General features: G+C 49.6%; 1 protein-coding gene across 4 annotated transcripts in view; it reads left to right on the top strand.

The window, feature by feature from the left end:
• The window catches only part of LOC117364636 (E1A-binding protein p400-like), a 203,503-nt gene that overhangs the window by 67,020 nt on the left and 117,285 nt on the right, over positions 1–19,198 (top strand). For 3 of the 4 annotated variants that reach the window (XM_033954039.1, XM_033954038.1, XM_033954037.1), the window contains 6 exons: positions 1,968–2,011; positions 2,417–2,572; positions 5,200–5,257; positions 8,444–8,533; positions 16,313–16,420; positions 16,549–16,751. In XM_033954039.1, the coding sequence (XP_033809930.1) occupies positions 1,968–2,011; positions 2,417–2,572; positions 5,200–5,257; positions 8,444–8,533; positions 16,313–16,420; positions 16,549–16,751 (659 nt within the window). The remainder of the gene's footprint in view (positions 1–1,967; positions 2,012–2,416; positions 2,573–5,199; positions 5,258–8,443; positions 8,534–16,312; positions 16,421–16,548; positions 16,752–19,198) is intronic. The other variant, XM_033954040.1, reaches the window with a different exon arrangement.

Raw genomic sequence — 19,198 nt, 5'->3', positions numbered from 1 at the left:
CAAACCCCCCCTCCCCCCAACGACCGCCCCCCCCAAGAACCTCCGACCGCCCCCCCAGCCGACCCGCGACCCCCCTGGCCGACCCCCACGACACCCCCAACCCCCTTCCCCGTACCTTTCTGTAGTTGGCCGGACAGACGGGAGCCAAACCCGCCTGTCCGGCAGGCAGCCAACGACGGAATGAGGCCGGATTGGCCCATCCGTCCCAAAGCTCCGCCTACTGGTGGGGCCTAAGGCGCCTGGGCCAATCAGAATAGGCCCGGGAGCCTTAGGTCCCTCCTGGGGGCGGGGCCTGAGGCACATGGGCCCAACCCGACCATGTGCCTCAGGCCCTGCCCCCAGGAGGGACCTAAGGCTCCCGGGCCTATTCTGATTGGCCCAGGCGCCTTAGGCCCCACCAGTAGGCGGAGCTTTGGGACGGATGGGCCAATCCGGCCTCATTCCGTCGTTGGCTGCCTACCGGACAGGCGGGTTTGGCTCCCGTCTGTCCGGCCAACTACAGAAAGGTACGGGGAAGGGGGTTGGGGGTGTCGTGGGGGTCGCGGGTCGGCTGGGGGGGCGGTCGGAGGTTCTTGGGGGGGGCGGTCGTTGGGGGGAGGGGGGGTTTGCGTCGAGGGCAGGAGGGCCTGGGATCCCTCCTGCCCGTAATGTAGTGCAGGGTGGGGTTAGGGGGTCGCCGTGGCCAGGAGGACTTGGGCTCCCTCCTGGCCCGATATTGTCGGGGAGTTGGGGAATTGGCGGGGCAAGAGGGCTTGGGCTCCCTTTTGCCCCGATCGTGTCGGGGAGTCGGGGGGGCAAGAAGGCTTGAGCTCCCTTTTGCCCCGATCGTGTCGGGGAGTCGGGGGGGCAAGAGGGCTTGAGCTCCCTCTTGCCCCGATCGTGTCGGGGAGTCGGGGGGGCAAGAGGGCTTGAGCTCCCTCTTGCCCCGATCGTGTCGGGGGTGCCAGGGACCACACGGAGTCACCCACCGTACCACCCGATTCGGGTAAGCGCAGGTATCGGTGGGTGGCTTATTTGCGGGGGGGTGCCTTATTTTACATTTTTTTCTAAAAAGGGGGGGCTGTCTTATTTGATGGCCCTGCCTTATCATCGGGGAAACACGGTAGAAAAAAAAAAAAAAATGAACAGTTAAGTCCCAGTTTTTGCCGCTGAGACTCTGCCCTCTCTCACTGTAAAATTAGACTCTACTTAGTCTGTCTTTAAATTTAAAAAATGTGTGTTGTTTTAAAAAACAATTATGTTTTTAGATGTATCTAAATAAAAATAATAACCAAAAATTTATCTTTTTTTATGTCATCTTAGCATATTTTATGCTACAGAACGAATTATTTTTTTTAACATGTATTGTTATGGGAAAACGCGTTTCACATAACGAACTTTTCGCATAACAAACTTGCTCCTGGAACGAATTAAGTTCGTTGTGTGAGGCACCACTGTATATGGTATGGTATGGTGGCAAAGAGAGGATGCCACTTTCAGGGCAGGTGTTTTGTGGGCTTTGTGGCCTGAGTCTCACCCAGATTAAAGGGTACCTTGTTACATCCCCTACATCTGAACTGCTCTGGTGGGCGGTAAGGAAGGAGAAGTTTGACCTTACCTGCTAATTTTCTTTCATGAGTCCTACTAAATCGTTCCAATGTCTGGACCGTGAGTTTGGTAGTTTTTGTTCTTGATGCTTATTCTGAAAGTTAATCAATTCTGGGGATAGTTCTTTGATAGAAGTCATTGACCCTTTCCCCTCCCAACTGTTCATGAAAATTTGGGGTGGGGGGAGAGGAGCTTACGTTTTCTTTGTTACAGAAGAATACTGAGAAGTTGCAGGGTGCTCACAAGTGTTTGTTTTTTGTCTCCATCTTTTAGTAGAGGGCATAACCCATATGTCTGAACTGTGTTAGAACTCAAGGAAAGAATTAGCAAGTAAGACCAAATTTCACTGTGACTTACAGTTATATCATTTTTTTCTGCAGGATATGAAGAGGGTGGTTTCAAAATAGGAAAAGAAGACAATGCGGTGAGTCATCTTTTTGGCAGAGCTCAGTAGTGCACTTAGAAAACAGAGTGCGGCTTTTCCCTTTTCGATCTGGAAATCTGGGTTTGGTGTTTCATGATATTATCATGTATACTGGCAGAATTCTGTACAAAAAAAATTCAAAATTCTATGGCCAAAATTTGCAGTATCTGCTAGTTTATTTGACAACATTTAAACAATATTTTTGCTAATTATCATCCAGAATATCAGTACAATTCAGTATTTTCATTGAATTATACTAGAGAAAATAAAAAGCCAATATCTCTCTCACCCCTGTTCCCCCAGCCAGCATCTCTCACTTTCTCCCCATTGTCCCCAATCCACCATTCCTGTCCACTACCTCTGCAACGCTGATTCCAGTTAATTGCAGGTTTCTCTCTACTGCAGTCCTGCCGAAAAAGAGGAAGTAACATCATTGAGTGTGGGACCATGGTAGAGGGAAGCCTGCAGAGCCCATGCAGGCTGTCCAAAGATGTTGCTGGCAGTGATTTGGGCCGCAGCAAGGGATTGCCTACCCAACACCAAAATCTGTGCAGACCTCAGGTAATTCCTCCAGCCGGCATCTTTCACACTCTCCCTATTGTCCCCAGTCCAGCATTCTTGTCCACTGCCTCAGCAATACAATTCCAGTCAATAGCAACCTGCTGCCGACTCTGCAGGCTTCCCTCTACCGCTGTTCCGCCAAAGGAAGAGGAATTGGCATCAGTGAGCATAGGACCGTGGTAGAGGGAAGCCTGCAGAGCCCACTCAGGCTGCCCAAAGAGGTTGCTGGCAGTGATTTGGGCCACAGTGATGCAGTGCCAACCTGACACCAAAATCTGCACAGACCTCGGTCGGGTGATTCTGCGTTCCTGGGGAATTCTGCGAAAATTCTGCATTGCACAGTAGCGCAGAATTCTGCCAGGAGTACATGTATCACTGTTTTAATGGGAGATGTGAGTTTGGGAGCAACTTGGATTTTTAGCACCTAAGCCCCTTTAATTCTATTGTTTACATTTAAAAAAATTATGTAGTCCGCCTGTGCTGCTATGTATAAAGTTTTATTCATTTATGTTTTATTTATTATTTAATTATATTCCAACTACATACTAGGCGGATCATAATAAAACATCTGTAAGAAAACTGTATACACATTTTTTAGTGTCTATTTCAACCTCAGGTTGTTCTACTCCAGCATTCTTCAAAGCAAAGCTTGAGGGTCAGTAGTTGTGGCCATTCATACTCTCATTCTTATGTGAGCCAAGGATAATGAAGCCATTGTGACATCACTGATGTGATTGGTTCTTAGGCTCTGGTGGAATGAGGCATTATGACATCACATTATGTGCTCTGGATACCAGAGACTGTCATTCTGTAGTGTCTGTTTCAACCTCAGTCCTTCTACACCAGCATTATTCAAAGCAAAGCTTGTGGGTCAGTGGTTGTGGCCATTCATAATCTGATTCTTCCCTCTCTCCTTAAAGAATAACATGAAGATGGTTTCCCACGGTTATCCGCGGGGATGGGAACGGTGATGAATTTTGGCACCGTGTCATTCTCTATACACAACCATAAAATGCAACATATTAGACAAAAATGAATTGAAGGGCTACCCCACATCACATCTATGCTCTCATTATGTCACAGGATATGCCAGTAAGAACAAATGGATTTTCAACAGCCTCTTAAATTGGGTCATAGTAGCAGCAAGCTGCAAATACCCCAGCCAGCTGTTCCACCACCATGGTCCCTCAGTTGAAAATGTAGCTGCCCTCATCTCTGCATAATCCACCTTGCCCAGATTCACTTGTTTAAGACACTTACTGATGCACCTTCAGAATCTGGGAAAAATTCCAGGGAGCTGTCTCATCAATGGCCTGGTATATAAGTATATAACACTTTGAACATAGTCCTATTAAACACTGGCAACCAATGTAGCTTCTTCAGTATTGGAGCAATATGCACATGTCTTGAGCAGTGTCTCTCAAACTATGTGCCACGGTATAGTGGTGCGGCTGGAAGAGATTCCGGGTGTATCACAAGAGATTCCCGAATTTTACTTTATTTTTAACAAATTCCCTTCGTAGATGACATGTACATTGTGTACGCAAGCGTCTGTCAATGTTATGAATGTCTTTGTGTGTAAGGATACAACCGCCCAGACGAGCATCATTCTTTGACGTGATTGGTCCTTGAAAACTAACGGCAAGTAATTTTATTTTTATTTTTTATGCGGTAGTTATCCTAACTTGAGCAACAAAGCAATCAAGGCTTTGTTACTATTTGGATCTTCTTATCTTTACGAATTTGGATTTTCAGCTGAAAGAAATTAAATTAAAAAAAGATAACGATTGCAAATGGTGGATGATAAAATGTATGTTTGTTGACTGTCAAGCCACGTTTTGAGTTAATTTGCACCCAAAAACAAGCATATCCACCGCATTGATCAGCAATTCTATTTACTTTACTTTCACTATTGTTGTAGTTACCCATGCATAGCCTAAAGAACTTTAAGTAAATAACTCAAATTTAATTTTGTGTTGGTTTTGCAATTTTATAATTTCAATTATAATGTGCCACGAAAAACATTTGCTTCGTTTAGTGTGCCAGAGCTAAAAAAGTTTGACACACTGGTCTTGAGGTTCCAGTAATCAAATGTGCTGAAAAGCTTTAGCGCCTTCCAATGTGCAACAGAAATCCCTAGGTATACGATTACAATAATCCAACTTACTAAGCAGCTAACTCTGAGCCACAATCCTAAAATCAAAGCCTGTCAGGCTGTTCAGCACATGAAGTTGATAAAAAGAAGAACGAATCACCTGTTCTATCTGTTCTTGCATACAGAGTCTTGACTCTAATACAACTTATAAACCTCTTCACTGGAAGCCAGGCACCCAAAACCTCAACTTCCTTAGGCATCTTCCAATCTATATATCTAACCACCAGCATAATTTCTGTTTTCTCTACATTCAGCACAAACTGATTATCCTACAACCACCTCTCAATCTTCTCCAAACACAGCTCAAGCTGTTTAACACGCTGACTCATATTAACCTTGCACAGAGAAGAAAAACTGCAAGTCATCTGCATTTAGCTGATGTGATGCCTCCTTTTCCCTCACCATTTTCCCCATTGGGGCTATGTAAATGTTAAACAAAATTGCCACAAAGTAATTGTTTCTTTAATGCTAGGATTCAGTGTTCCTCGGAAGGAAAAGAAAAGCAAGTACCTCTTGGACCGATGAAGAAGGTTTGCCAGCTTTTTAAAATTGAACTTGGTTTTGGGTGTGCTTTGTTTAGCATGAATGTATAGGGAAAGTGGGCCATTACATGCCTGAGTTATGAAACAGTATCTTCAAACAATCGGAATGTCTCATGGAGCTAGTTTTACCTCACATATACATGCAGCAGTTTTCATAGGAAAACAATAAGGGGCTCATACCCTGTTTCCCCGATGATAAGGCAGGGCCATCAAATAAGACAGCCCCCCCTTTTTAGAAAAAAATGTAAAATAAGGCACCCCCCGCAAATAAGCCACCCACCGATACCTGCGCTTACCCGAATCGGGTGGTACGGTGGGTGACTCCGTGTGGTCCCTCCGTCTACCGTATTTGCCTCCATGGCTGCGTGCTGCGCCTCGTCATGAAGTGAAGAGGAGGAAGTGACAGGACTGCAGAGCGCGCACGTGACTCCGCGCAAGGAAACACAGGCAGCTTCCCTCATCCCTCCCTAACGGAGACTGCAGGAGTTTGTTCACGGCCAGAACATCCAAAAGTGAGACACGCAGACAGGTTTCTTTTGCTGTGAGCAATACCACTTACTGTATATAAAGCCTGTTTAAAATGCATACGGTATATAAACAATGGTTTCACATTGTCAAGTCCCCTCTGATGCTGCACTACAGAATGATCTCTTTACTGTGTTTCCCTGATGGAGAACATTGGGGACATTAAATGGTACAATATATGGTATGATGGATAAAGCTGGCCATACACGGTACGATTTTTCGGCCGACCGATTCTTCAGCCGTCAAATAAGACAGCCCCCCCTTTTTAGAAAAAAATGTAAATAAGGCATCCCCCCGAAAATAAGCCCTAGAGCATATTTTGGCCTTCCAAAAAAAATAAGACAGTGTCTTACCATCGGGGAAACAGGGTAATAAAAAAAAAAAAAGTCTAAAAAGTGGCCTAAATGGCTAGTTGGACGATCAAAAAGCCTGATCGTCCAAGTACCCATAATCAAAGCTGGTTTTAGACGTATTTAAAACCAGCTTAGGCCTTTCCCCTGCCTCTAAACGCACAGAGAGGAAAGAGGCGTTTTTAGAGGAGGAGAAAGGACGGGAGGTGGGCCGACCTACACCTAGGCGTACAACACGTATAACCAAAACATTTGACAGGTTGCCTAGTCGGCATTTATACGTTTTGACTTAGACCAAGTCAAAACAGGTATAAGTGCCGAAAAAGGGGCTGCTGAGCTGATGGCGGATGGCGCGATCAGCTCAGCGGCCTGGCAACCTACCCACCCCCCACCGCAACCATTGGAGCAGGAGAGGTGGGTCATCTCCCCTGCCGCAATAGCGATACCACCAAGTGCCGCCAAATGCGGCACTTGGGATCGCTAAAGCGGCAGGAGAGATGACCCATCTCTCCCGCAGCAATCCACCCCTCCAATCGGGCCAGGAGAGAGCCCAAGCCCTACTGGCCCCACCGAGTACAATCGGGGCAAGAGGGAGCCCAAGCCCTCTTGCCCCGCGGCACCCCGACCTTCTCCGACTTGATGGGGCATGAGGTAGCCCAAGCCCTCCTGCCCCGCGATCCCCAACCCCCCCCCCCACCCCACCCCTGGGCCAAATTTGTTGGGGCCAGGAGGGAGCCCAAGCCCTCCTGGCCCGGCGATCTCCACCCCTCCCCCCACCACACAATCCGGCCAGGAGGGAGCCCACGCCCTCCTGGCCTGGCGATCTCCCCCCACCACACGATCCAGCCAGGAGGGAGCCCAAGCCCTCCTGGCCCACGACCCTCTCTAACCCCCACCCCCCACTAAAATACGGGCAGGAGGGATCCCAGGCCCTCCTGCCCTCGATGCAACCCGCCCAACGATCGAACTCCCGACTGACACCCCCCCCCCCCGACTCGCGACCCCCCCCACCGCTGACCCCACCACTCCCCACCCCCATTCCCCCGTACCTCAAAAAATGTTGGCCGGACGGATGGGTGCCAAGCCCACCCGGCAGGCCAGCCAGCGCAGGAATGGGGCCAGATTGGCCCAGGCAGCTCAAACCCCGCCCACAGGTGGGGGCCTGAGGCGCCTGGGCCAACCAAAATAGGCCCGGGAGCCTTAGGCTCCTCCTGTGGGCGGGGCCTTAAGCACATGGGCCGGGTTGAGTCCATGTGCCTAAGGCCTCACCCACAGGAGGGGCCTAAGGCTCCCGGGCCTATTCTGGTTGGCCCAGGTGCCTCAGGCCCCACCTGTGGGTGGGGTTTGAGCCGCCTGGGCCAATCTGGCCCCATTCCTGTGCTGGCTGGCCTGCCGGACGGGCAGGCTTGGCACCCGTCCGTCCGTCCAACATTTTTTGAGGTACTGGGAAGGGGGGTGGGGGGGGTCGGCAGGGGGGTCTCGAGTTGACGGGGGGGCCGGTCAGGGGTTCTGGGGGGCAGTCGTTGGGGGGTTGCATCAAGGGCAGGAGGGCCTGGGATCCCTCCTGCCTGTATTTAAGTGGGGGGTGGGGGTTAGAGGGGGTCGTGGGCCAGAAGGGCTTGGGCTCCCTCCTGGCTGGATCGTGTGGTGAGGGGGGGGGATCGCCAGGCCAGGAGGGCTTGGGCTTCCTCCTGGCCCCAATGGATTCGGCCCCGGGGGGGGTTTGGGGATCGCGAGGCAGGAGGGCTTGGGCTCCCTCCTGCCCCGATAGTGTCGGGGAGGTCGGGGGTGCCGCAGGGCAAGAGGGCTTGGGCTCCCTCTTGCCCCGATGTTGGGAGGGGGGGTGGATTCTGTAATTGGTGTTGTTTTTGATAGACACCGGTTACAGAATTCAGCTTTTAGGCGAAGGACTGGCTCCTCCTTCGCCTAAAAGCCCTTGTTTTGGACGTTTGAGGCTTAGGCTTTTTTTAGGTTGATTATGTATAGGCAGGCCATTATCAAAAAAAAACTTCCTTTTGGATGTTTTTTTTTTATAATGGACATTTTCCCTGCTTCTACTTTCAACGGTTAAGGCCTTAGGCCAAAAGGGAACTTAGACTTTTTTTTTATTATGCCCCTCCACGTGCCTAAAAGTAAAAACACTTAACATTATCCTTTATCATATCAAGTAGTTCTTACACAGAATGCTTCAACTCCATGCAGAAGGTTGATGCCTTGATATTTCCAGTTAGTTGCTACACTTTACTGGGATTTACCTTTTTATTTTGCAGTTATTTAATTTATGTTCAAACATTTTTAGCTGAAGATGAAGAGGAAACAATAGAAGAGCAGGAGAGCAGAGAAGGAATAGTAGATCGTCTAACAGAACTGTCAGATTTGGCCAAAGAAGGTAGGCAGGTGTGATGTTTGGTCTTGTAGCACATTTTACTATTCAACCGAATACGAATACTAATAAATATTATTTGGCCGAATACAAATACCAGATGCAAATAATGGGCAAATAATGGGCATTAACATAACAAATAAAAGAAGGAAAGTGAAATCAGAGATCAAGTGTTATTTCAGTAGAATTTAGCACAGTAGAGTCCCAGATTATTCATATTCAAATTGAAATCACTATTCGGACGAACACGAAAAATGTATTTGGGGCACTATTCAGGGTCAAATCGAATGAATATGAATATTTTCTGCAGCCCTGGTTTGGATGAATTTGAGGTTTCACTCAGGTTATTAATTAAAACAAAAGCCCTATGCTGCTGTTCATAAAGTTGCACTGTTAATTTTATTGTGAAAACTGAAGTACATCAGTAAAGAACATTGGTACGTTGGTTATGTGGTATTTTTTTTATAAAGACAGTTTAAATTTTTGTTATATAGTAATAAATGTGGAAGAATTCTTTCCTTCCTTTAGACAAAATAGCTTTCTTTGGAGATAACTGAGTAAGGAAGAAGTAGGGAATTACAGGCCAGTAAGTCTGACTTCTGTGGTAAGCAAATTAATGGAAACGCTTTTAAAACAGAGAATGGTGAAATTTCTGGAATCCTGTGGCTTATAGGACCAGAGGCAACATGGATTTACTAGAGGTAGCTCTTGTCAGCCAAATCTGATAAAATTCTTTGACTGGATGACGAGTTGGATAGAGGAAGTGCGCTAGTTGTGGTGTATTTAGATTTTAGCAAAGTCTTTGACAGTATTCCATACAGGCGTTTAATAAATAAACTGAGTGCCCTCGGGATGGGCCCCAAAGACACAGACTGGGTCAGGAACTAGTTGATTGGAAGATGACAGAGAGTAGTGGTCAATAGAGATAGCTCTGAGGAAAGGTATGTTCTTTAGCACTCTCCAGACCAGTAGAGGTTAACTTTACGATTGGGTATATATCTAATCATGACCAGCAGGTGGAGACTGAAAACAAAACTTTGGGACAGTATATCCTAGCCCCTCCTCTCTATTTCCCTCAGTCTTCTTTCAGTCTCCAGCAGGTGTTGAGTGATATGTACCCATCTCTCTTGGTAGGGCTGTTGGAATTTGTTTAGGGGTTTATTGTCCCTGTTTTTAGCCGGACGGAGCTTGGACGGACTCTGTTTGGGGGTTCGTCCGACCTCGGGGGTGTCAAACCCGGCGGGTCACGAGCGGGGTCCCTCCCCCCACTTCCTCCACCTCCCCATATTTTTTTAGAGGAGCCTCAGCAGTAAGCCTTGCCCCCTAAATCAAGCAAGGCATATTGCTTCGAGAGCCTGTGGAGTCTGTTCTGTAAAAAAAAAAAAAAAAATCCTGAGGTAGTGCTGGTCTGAAGGGTTGTTTCCCTTTAAGAAAACTGTATTTTACTGTATTTTTTCATGTAACCAGCACTTTTTTATAGCTAGGTCGCGTATGGAGCAATTGTGCCCTTCTCCGGGGGAGTAGGCCACAATTTTAGTCCAGCCGCGAGGCACTCGCGGCCGGCCTGAACTCGGCGGTTTGGGTCGGTGAGGTGGTGGAGCTCCGTCGGCAGCGGCTGCAGGCGCCCAGAGCTCCCCGCCGATGGTGCCTCGCGAGTCGGCTTGGAGCAGTGGGGAAGCCCGGTCTTCCACAACCGCCCACGGAGGGATTCCCCGAAGGATTCCCTCTCAGCTGATTTTTTGACAGCTGATGCCGGCTTGCCTGCTTTAGCGGCTGAGACTATTCAGGTTTCTCAGCCGCTTCAGGCTATGGAGGGAGCTTTTTTGGCGGGAAAACCGCCATCTTCTCTGTCTGGCCCCTCCATTTTGTCTTCCACCTCAGGTGACCTTCCCCCTGTTTTGACTATGCAGGGGCAGGTTTCTGCTGGGTCCCCTGCTGTGGCAGGGAGTCCCTTGGGACCCTCGGGGGGTTTTTCCCCTGATTTTTTCTTTTCATTATGCAAAGCCTATTTTCAGGCGGCTGGGGGTCCCGGTTGCGCCCAGGGGGTCTCGGGGGGTGGGGTTTCCTCCGCGCTCCCTGCGGCTTTGCCTCTCTCGTCTGACGTGACGTCCCCTCCGCCGCCTCTCTTGTCCAAGCGTCCGCGGGTGTCGTGGGACGAGGATTTGTGGTCGGAGGAACGTGTCGGTCTGGAGGAGGACCTGGACCCTTCTGAGGAATTCCAGGACCCTCTGGAGGGGACGGAAGCTGGCGGCGGGTTGTCGGGTTTCCCGTTCTCCAGTGACGAGGCGTCCGTGGTGCGCCTTTTTCAGAGAGATGAGCTGCCTGACCTTATTCAACAGGTTTCTTCAGCTTTGCGTTTTGAGGACGCGCCGCCGGAGACTCCGCGTGTGGGGGACCCTCTGTTACGAGGGATCCGTTCCGTTTCCCGCTCTTTTCCTATGCATCAGGATATTCGGGATATTATTCTTGAGCAGTGGAAAACGCCGGAGACGCCGTTTCGGCTGGCGCGCAGCATGGCTCGCCTGTATCCCATTCCTGAAGGGGATCGGGCTACGTTAGCTTCGCCAGTCGTGGATGCGGTGGTCTCGGCTATTTCCAAGCGGCATACCGTGCCTGTTGAGGGCGGTTCTGCCTTGCGGGACTCTGAGGAGCGCAAATTGGAGACCATCCTTAAGCAAAATTTTCAAGTCTCTGCCTTTGGGGTCCAGGCGGCTATTTGTGGGGGACTGGTCGCTCGCGCCGTGTTTCGGTGGGCGGAGCGGGTCTTGGATCGAGAGTCTGACGACTGGTCTCTGGTGGATCAGGAGGTAGCGAAGATTGAGATGGCTGCCTCATTCCTCTCGGATGCTCTGTATGACTTGGTGCGGATCTCGGCTAAGTCCATGGCTTTTGGCGTGGCCGCAAGGCGTGTGTTGTGGCTGCGCGCTTGGGCGGCGGATGCTGCGTCCAAAGCTAAGCTTACTAAATTTCCCTTTCGGGGGTCGTTTTTATTTGGAGAGGACTTGGATAAGTTGATTCAGACTCTGTCGGACTCGAAAGTTCCCCGTTTGCCGGAGGACCGTGCCCGCCCGGCGTCTCGGGGTGGTGCGGCCCGGGGGCGTTTGCGGGAATTTCGCAAGTATCGCCCTGGGCGTGGGGCTGCTTCTTTCCAGTCTCCGGGGTTTTCCCGGGGTCGGTTCTTCCAGCGCATGCAGCCCTTTCGGGGGGCCCGTCGGGGGGCAGGGAATCCCTCCGCCGGTTCCCCCGCTTCCCGTCCTGCACAATGACGCCTTGCCGGCGCCCCCCTTGGTTCCGGTGGGGGCCCGGCTGCGCGACTTTTTTCCCAAATGGGCCGAGATCACGTCCGATCAGTGGGTCCTGGAGGTGGTGCGGGACGGTTATGCCCTGGAGTTCGCCCGCTCTCTGCCGGATTTTTTCCTCGCTTCTCCATGTCAGACTCCTGGGAAGACGCTGGCGTTTCGCCAGACCCTTCAGCGCTTGCTAGATCTCAGGGCAGTAGTTCCGGTGCCCCCCCCGGAGTGGGGCACGGGCAGGTACTCCATTTACTTTGTGGTGCCCAAGAAGGAGGGGACTTTTCGGCCCATCCTCGATTTGAAAGGGGTCAACAGGGCTCTCAAGGTTCCCTCTTTCCGTATGGAAACGCTGCGGTCGGTCATTCTGGCGGTTCAGCCGGGGGAGTTTCTCACTTCTCTCGATCTGACGGAGGCCTACTTGCATGTTCCTATTCGGGCCTCTCATCAGCGTTTCCTGCGCTTTGCGATCTTGGGTCGGCACTATCAGTTCTGTGCGCTTCCCTTTGGGCTGGCCACGGCTCCCCGGACGTTCACCAAGGTGATGGTGGTCGTCGCGGCAGCCTTGCGGTCGGAGGGCATCCTGGTACACCCCTACCTGGACGACTGGTTTATTCGGGCCAAGTCGTTGCAGGAAAGCTCCCGGGTTACGGCTCGGGTGGTGGAGTTTTCTCCGGTCGCTGGGCTGGGTGGTCAACCTTTCCAAGAGTCGGTTGGTTCCGGCTCAGCGTCTGGAGTACCTCGGGGTGCTGTTCGACACCTCCTTGGGGAAGGTCTTCCTCCCAGAGGCCCGGGTGAGCAAATTGCAGTCTCAGATTCGCCTGCTTTTGGCGTCCCGGTGTCCTCGGGCGCGAGATTTCCTCCAGGTCCTGGGGTCGATGGCGGCGTCCCTGGACGTGGTGAGGTGGGCGCGGGCCCACATGCGTCCTCTCCAGTATGCTCTGCTCCGGAGGTGGTCTCCCCAGAGGCACGGGATGGATGTTCCGGTTCCCCTGCGAGGCTTGGCGCGCTGCAGTCTGCGTTGGTGGCTCCGGACCCCTCACCTAGTTCAGGGGGTGGGTCTGGATCTTCCGCAGTGGACGGTGCTCCTTACGGATGCGAGTCTCCTGGGTTGGGGGGCCCAGTGCCTGGGTCACTCAGCTCAGGGAACCTGGTCCACGGAGGAGGCCTCCTGGTCGATCAACGTGTTGGAGACCAGGGCGGTCCGGCTGGCGCTGTTGGCTTTCCACTCCCTTTTGTTGGGCAAGTCGGTCAGAGTCCTGTCGGACAATGCCACGGCGGTGGCTTATGTCAATCGTCAGGGGGGCACCAAGAGCACTCTGGTGGCGCAGGAGGCGGCTCGGCTCATGGTTTGGGCGGAGTCGCATCTTCTGGACCTCTCGGCCTCTCACATTGCCGGGGTAGAAAACGTTCAGGCGGACTTCCTCAGTCGTCACTTCTTGGATCCGGGAGAGTGGTGTCTCGGCGCCGAGGCGTTTCAGTTGCTAGTGCGTGCTTGGGGGCAGCCCCTGATGGATCTGTTGGCTACAAGTGGCAACGCCAAAGTACCCCGCTTCTTCAGTCGTCGCAGGGACGGTCTGGCCGAGGGTCTGGATGCTCTGGTCCAACCGTGGCCAACGGAGGGGCTGTTGTATGTGTTCCCTCCTTGGCCATTAGTGGGCAGAGTACTGCTTCGCGTTGTTCGCCATCCGGGGCTGGTGGTTTTGGTGGCTCCGGATTGGCCTCGTCGTCCGTGGTATGCGGATCTGGTGAGGCATCTGGTGGCGGATCCTCTTCCTCTGCCTCTCGGGTGCGATCTTCTGACGCAGGGTCCCATTCCCATGTTCGACCCGTCTCCCTTTTGTCTTACGGCTTGGCTCTTGAAAGGGGCCGCCTGAGTAAGAAGGGATACTCCGACAAGGTGATCTCTACACTTTTGGGGTCCCGGAGGCTTTCTACCTCTCGGGCTTATGTACGGGTTTGGCGTCTTTTTGAGGAATGGTGCCGAGCGCGGGGAGTGGTCTCCTCTCGCGCTTCTCTACCTAACATTCTAGAGTTTTTGCAGGATGGCCTGGATAGGGGCCTGGCCTGGTCTTCTCTTCGGGTTCATCTGGCGGCCCTGTCGGCTTTTCGGGGGCTGGTGACAGGTCAGCGTTTGTCAGCCATTCCTGATGTGATTCGCTTTCTTAGGGCGGCCAAGTTGCTCAGGCCTCCCATAAGGCCCTCGGTTCCCTCTTGGGATCTCAATCTGGTTCTCTCTGTTCTAGTGCGCCCTCCTTTCGAGCCGTTGGATGGCTGTTCGTTGAAGGACCTTACGCTGAAGTCGGTCTTTTTGGTGGCCATTACTTCCGCTAGACGGGTGTCGGAGCTACAGGCTCTCTCTTGTAGGGCTCCCTTCCTGGAGTTTTCGAAGGAGCGGGTTGTTTTGCGGCCTGTTCCTTCCTTTCTGCCGAAGGTAGTTTCTCCTTTTCATGTCAATCAATCGGTGGTCCTCCCGGTCTTGGGTAGTCGGGAGGGTTCTTCTGAGCAACGACAGCTGCGCAAGTTGGATGTCGGTCGGGTCCTCCATGCTTATGTGCAGCGGACCCGGGAGTTTCGGAGCTCTGATCATCTCTTTGTGCTTCTGGCGGGTCCTCGGCGGGGGGCTGGCGCTTCTAAGGCTACTATTGCGCGCTGGATCAAGGAGATGATTGCTTCCGCTTATCTTCTGAGTCAGAAGCCGGTTCCGGAGTTTCTCAAGGCTCATTCCACTAGGGGTCAGGCGGCTTCTTGGGCTGAGTCGTCGCTTGTGCCTCCGGTGGATATTTGTAAGGCTGCGGTTTGGTCCTCCTTGCATTCTTTTGTTCGGCATTATCGGGTAGATGTTCAGGCGCGTCGGGACGCGGTGTTCGGTGAACGTGTACTGGTATCGGCCCTTCGGGGGTCCCGCCCGTGAGGGGACTGCTTTGGTACGTCCCAATCGTAAAGTTAACCTCTACTGGTCTGGAGAGTGCTAAAGAAGGAGAAATTAGGTTCTTACCTGCTAATTTACTTTCTTTTAGCTTCTCCAGACCAGTAGAGGTCCCCACCCTGTCTGTTGTTGTTGTTGTTGTTGGGGCTGTTGCGCGGGCAGTTTTTGGTTTTTGCTGCGGGTTCTAGTATTTTTCTAGGGCCGGGGAGTATTGAAGAACAGCGGCTGTGGCTCGGCTGGCTTAGCTGGCGAGCTGTGGGGACCTTCTTCCTTCGGGAATTTCTCCTCTGCATTTTCCAACAGCATTTTTGGGTATGTTATTTGTTACTCCTTTCGGAGTATTGTTTTTTCTCTCTGTTGTTTTCCAGTTCTTGGTTCTGCTTGGCTATTCGGCAGACTGAGGGAAATAGAGAGGAGGGGCTAGGATATACTGTCCCAAAGTTTTGTTTTCAGTCTCCACCTGCTGGTCATGATTAGATATATACCCAATCGTAAAGTTAACCTCTACTGGTCTGGAGAAGCTAAAAGAAAGTAAATTAGCAGGTAAGAACCTAATTTCTCCTTACTGGTATTGTGTCTCAAGGTTCTGTTTTTGGGCCTGTTCTTTTTAACATTTTTATAAACGATATTGCTGAAGGGTTGTCAGGTAAGATTTGCCTCTTTGCAGATGATACCAAAATCTGCAATAGAGTAGACACCCTGGATGGTGTGAATAATATGAAGAAAGACCTAGTGAAGCTTGAAATATGGTCTGAAATTTGGCAGCTAAAATTTAATGCTAAGAAATGCAAGGCCATGCATTTGGGCTGCATAAACACAAGGGAACAGTACAGTTTAAGGGGTGAAGAACTTATGTGCACGACAGAAGAGTGGGGCTTGGGTGTGATTATATGTGATGATTTTAAGGTGGCCAAACAAGTTGAAAAGGTGACGGTGAAAGAAGGATGCTAGGGTACATATGGAGAGGTATGACCAGTAGGAAAAAGGAAGTATTTATGCCCAGGTATAAGACTTTGGTGAGACCTCATTTAGAATATTGTGTGCAATTCTGGAGACTGCAACTTCAAAAAGATATAAAAAGGATGGAGTCGATCCAGAGGAAGGCTACTAAAATGGTACGTGGTCTTCGTCATAAGGCGTATGGGGACAGACTTAAAGATCTCAATCTGTATACTTTGGAGGAAAGGTGGGAGAGGTGAAATATGATAGAGATGTTTAAATACCTACGTGGCATAAATGCACATGAGTCAAATCTCTTTCATTTGAAAAGAAGCTCTGGAATGAGAGGGCATAGGATGAAGTTAAGAGGTGATAGGCTCAAGAGTAATCTAAGGAAATAACTTTTTTTTTACTTTACAGAAAGGGTGGTAGATGTACAGAACAGTCTTCCAGTAGAGGTGGTGGAGATAAAACATCTGAATTCAAGAAAGTGTGGGATAGGCACATGGGATCTCTTAGAGAGAGAGGAAGATATAATTGTTACTATGAATGAGTCATTTGGCCTTTATCTGCTATCATGTTTCTATGTTAAAAGCAATTTTAAAAAAAAAATACTTGTTTTATCAGCTGATCTACCCCTGGATGACTTAAAGAAGCAGTATGAAGGTGCCTATGCAGAGAACTTCCTTTGGCCCCAGCCCACTTCTGACAGTGAGGAGGAGGCAAGTGATCAAGGTAAATCTCTTGAGAAAAGTAGAAAGCTGCACAGAGCTTTCTCTGGGCCTCCTCATAGATTTCATAATGTCATTGGAAGTTAATTTATTGAGTAAATAAGATTTAAGTTTTCTGCTCCATATTTGCAGAAACAAATGGTCGTCCTTCAGAGAATGTGCCAAAACAACAGGTAGTGCTTATCGATTCCCTGTTGTGCACTGACCAGCATAGAGATGCCGACAGGGCAAGTGCCGAACAAGGAACAGCAAAGAAACGCACTCGGGACATTGCGGAGCTGGCTGCTCTGGCTGAGCTGCTTTTACCCAGAGGCACTGCTCGTATCACTGCTATGGTAAACCTTTCACTTTTTGCCACTGCTCACCATATATATATGTGTTAATACTTTTATTGAGAAAAAATATTACATGTTCCAGTGCAATAGGCGAGACATTCTAGACAGCTGGGTTATTTCCCTTTATCTGCATGCTGCAGAAGGAAAGAATGTCTAGAATGTCTCACCTATCTACTGGAAAAGAGCTTACCGGAGTAATTATATAATCTCTTTTTAGGGCTCCTTTTATTAAGCTGCGATAGCGTTTTTAGCGCGTGCAGAATTTTAGCGTGTGCTAAACCCATGCTACATGGCTAGAACTAACACCAGCTCAATGCTGGCATTAGCGTCTAGCGCGCAGGGCAATTTAGCGCGCGCTAAAACCGCTATTGCAGCTTAGTAAAAGGAGCCCTTAGTTAACAACAGCAATTTGCAAGTTGTTGTTCATGTTTTAACTATTATCTTAGGTAGATTGTAGTGTGTGTCCTGTTAGTAAAGTTCTCCTTCTGCATTAAGGTGCAACCACAAACCCAGAAAATTCATGTTCTGTTTCTAAAATTCGTAGAAATAAAAAAATATATATTTTAGTTTTCAGGAAGGATATTAGGAAATACAGAAGGCTCTCAGTTATCCAACACCCATGAGGGTTGGTTGATGTCGGAGAAATGTAGTTTCTGGTTGCTTGCGAGTTACTATTAAAAATAGTTTTGTCTCCCTTCCCACCTCACCTTTTTTGGTTTCAGTCACTCTCTCTTCCTCTCTCTATCATCTCCCCACTCCCACTTGTAGCTCCAACATCTGTTCCTCCCTTCCCACCTTTCTTTCTGGTCTGGGTCACTTTCTCTCCCCCCCCCTTTATGGGTCCAGCATCCATCCATCTCCCCTCCCCTTCACCCTGCAGGTCCAGCATCCATGTCCCTTCATCCCCTCACACACATTTGATCCACCTTTCCCCCATGTCTGCCCGCCCTCTCTCCGCTCGGGTAGAGCGTGCTTGTGTGGGCAGAAGTTTCTCCTCTGACGCAACCGGAAGTTGCGTCAGAGGAGAAGCTTCCGCCTACACAGGCGCGACTGCACATACACTCCGGCGGCTTTCAACAAGACTGAAACCTTAAAATGCGTCGCAAAGGTAAGGGGAAGGGAGGGAGGGAGATAGATAGATTCGAGTGGGTAGATAGGAAGGAGGGAGGGGGCCGCGCGCAATCGGTGACCACGCGCATTCCCTCCCTTAACTGCAGGGACAAGGCCATTCACCGCTCCACAGGGTGGTTGATGGCCTTCTCCCCATACCTGCGGTGAGCACCTTCCCCCTCCACCGTTTTGGTGGGTTACCCGCGGCTAGCCGCGGGTAACATCCACCGTGTCATTCTCTATCACCCACCACACCAAGACACACTTTTCCTCCTGTCGCTCTGATTAGCACAGGAATGACAAAGGCTCCATCCACCATACTTGCACAGAAATCTCCTCTAGAGAATAGGACAGGGACCTGGGGTAAACCATGAATACACGTGAATGTTGAAAATCTACCAGGTTTACCACAAGTGTGGAAGCAAAATTTTTTTACCACCCTATGGGAGCAGTAAAAAGCTTTGCTAACCAAATATGATTACTGCGGGTCTGCTCCTCTATGCCTTGCTCCCAACCTCCCTTTGCCTGTCAGTATGTTAAGGAGCTTCAGCCATAAAGAAAAATCTTCATACGCCTGCTCCAGGGCTCTTTCTGCAGAGTCCCTCTTTGATGAAACTTCCTGTTGAAATTTCAAGTTTCAAGTTTTTATTAAAATTTGATTGAATCGCTTATCTAAATTCTAAGCAAGATACAAATTAATATATAATTAAGAATATAAATACAAAAAAAGCATAAACATATTTAAAAAATAAAAAACAACGCCAATGACCAAATAATTAAAAGAGTTTAAGTGAAACATCAAATGGCGTACTAATTGGTTGACAATTTAACAGACAAACATGAAACAGGAAAGAGGCTGGCTTCCATAGACCCACTGCCTGATATCCTCAAATATCACTTAGAATTTGTCTTGAAGCCTGATTGTAACAATTGCATCAGAAATCATCTTAGTGCAATTTTAGCATACCACGTCTCTTTTCAAGGCAAGCTGCTTTTCACCCAGCTCCCTTTCAAGCTGCCTATTATTCAGGGGAATCTTAATATTTTCCTTTGAGCTTTTGAACCTTTGGCAACCTCGCACCTCAATATGTGACGTGGAAAAGTGTTGTTCATTGTTTCCATCACTTCAGCTTTGTGAGTCCATTAGTTCCATGCCCTTGTCCATTGCTCACCTTATACTCAGGTCTTCCAAGATGAAGTAGTCATAAGAACCCATGTCCCTTTTCTATCCAAGATGGTCTTGGATTTTCACATCAACTAAATCACCTTCTATCCACCTTCACATGCAGACAGTGTGTTTGCAAGTCACACTTTGGACTGCAAATACACACTTCTCC

This window comes from Geotrypetes seraphini, chromosome 8 (assembly GCF_902459505.1).
Source record: "Geotrypetes seraphini chromosome 8, aGeoSer1.1, whole genome shotgun sequence".
NCBI classification, from domain to species: domain Eukaryota; kingdom Metazoa; phylum Chordata; class Amphibia; order Gymnophiona; family Dermophiidae; genus Geotrypetes; species Geotrypetes seraphini.
The sequence above is the reverse complement of the archived record's forward strand: the minus strand, read 5'-3'. Positions and strand labels throughout refer to the sequence as shown.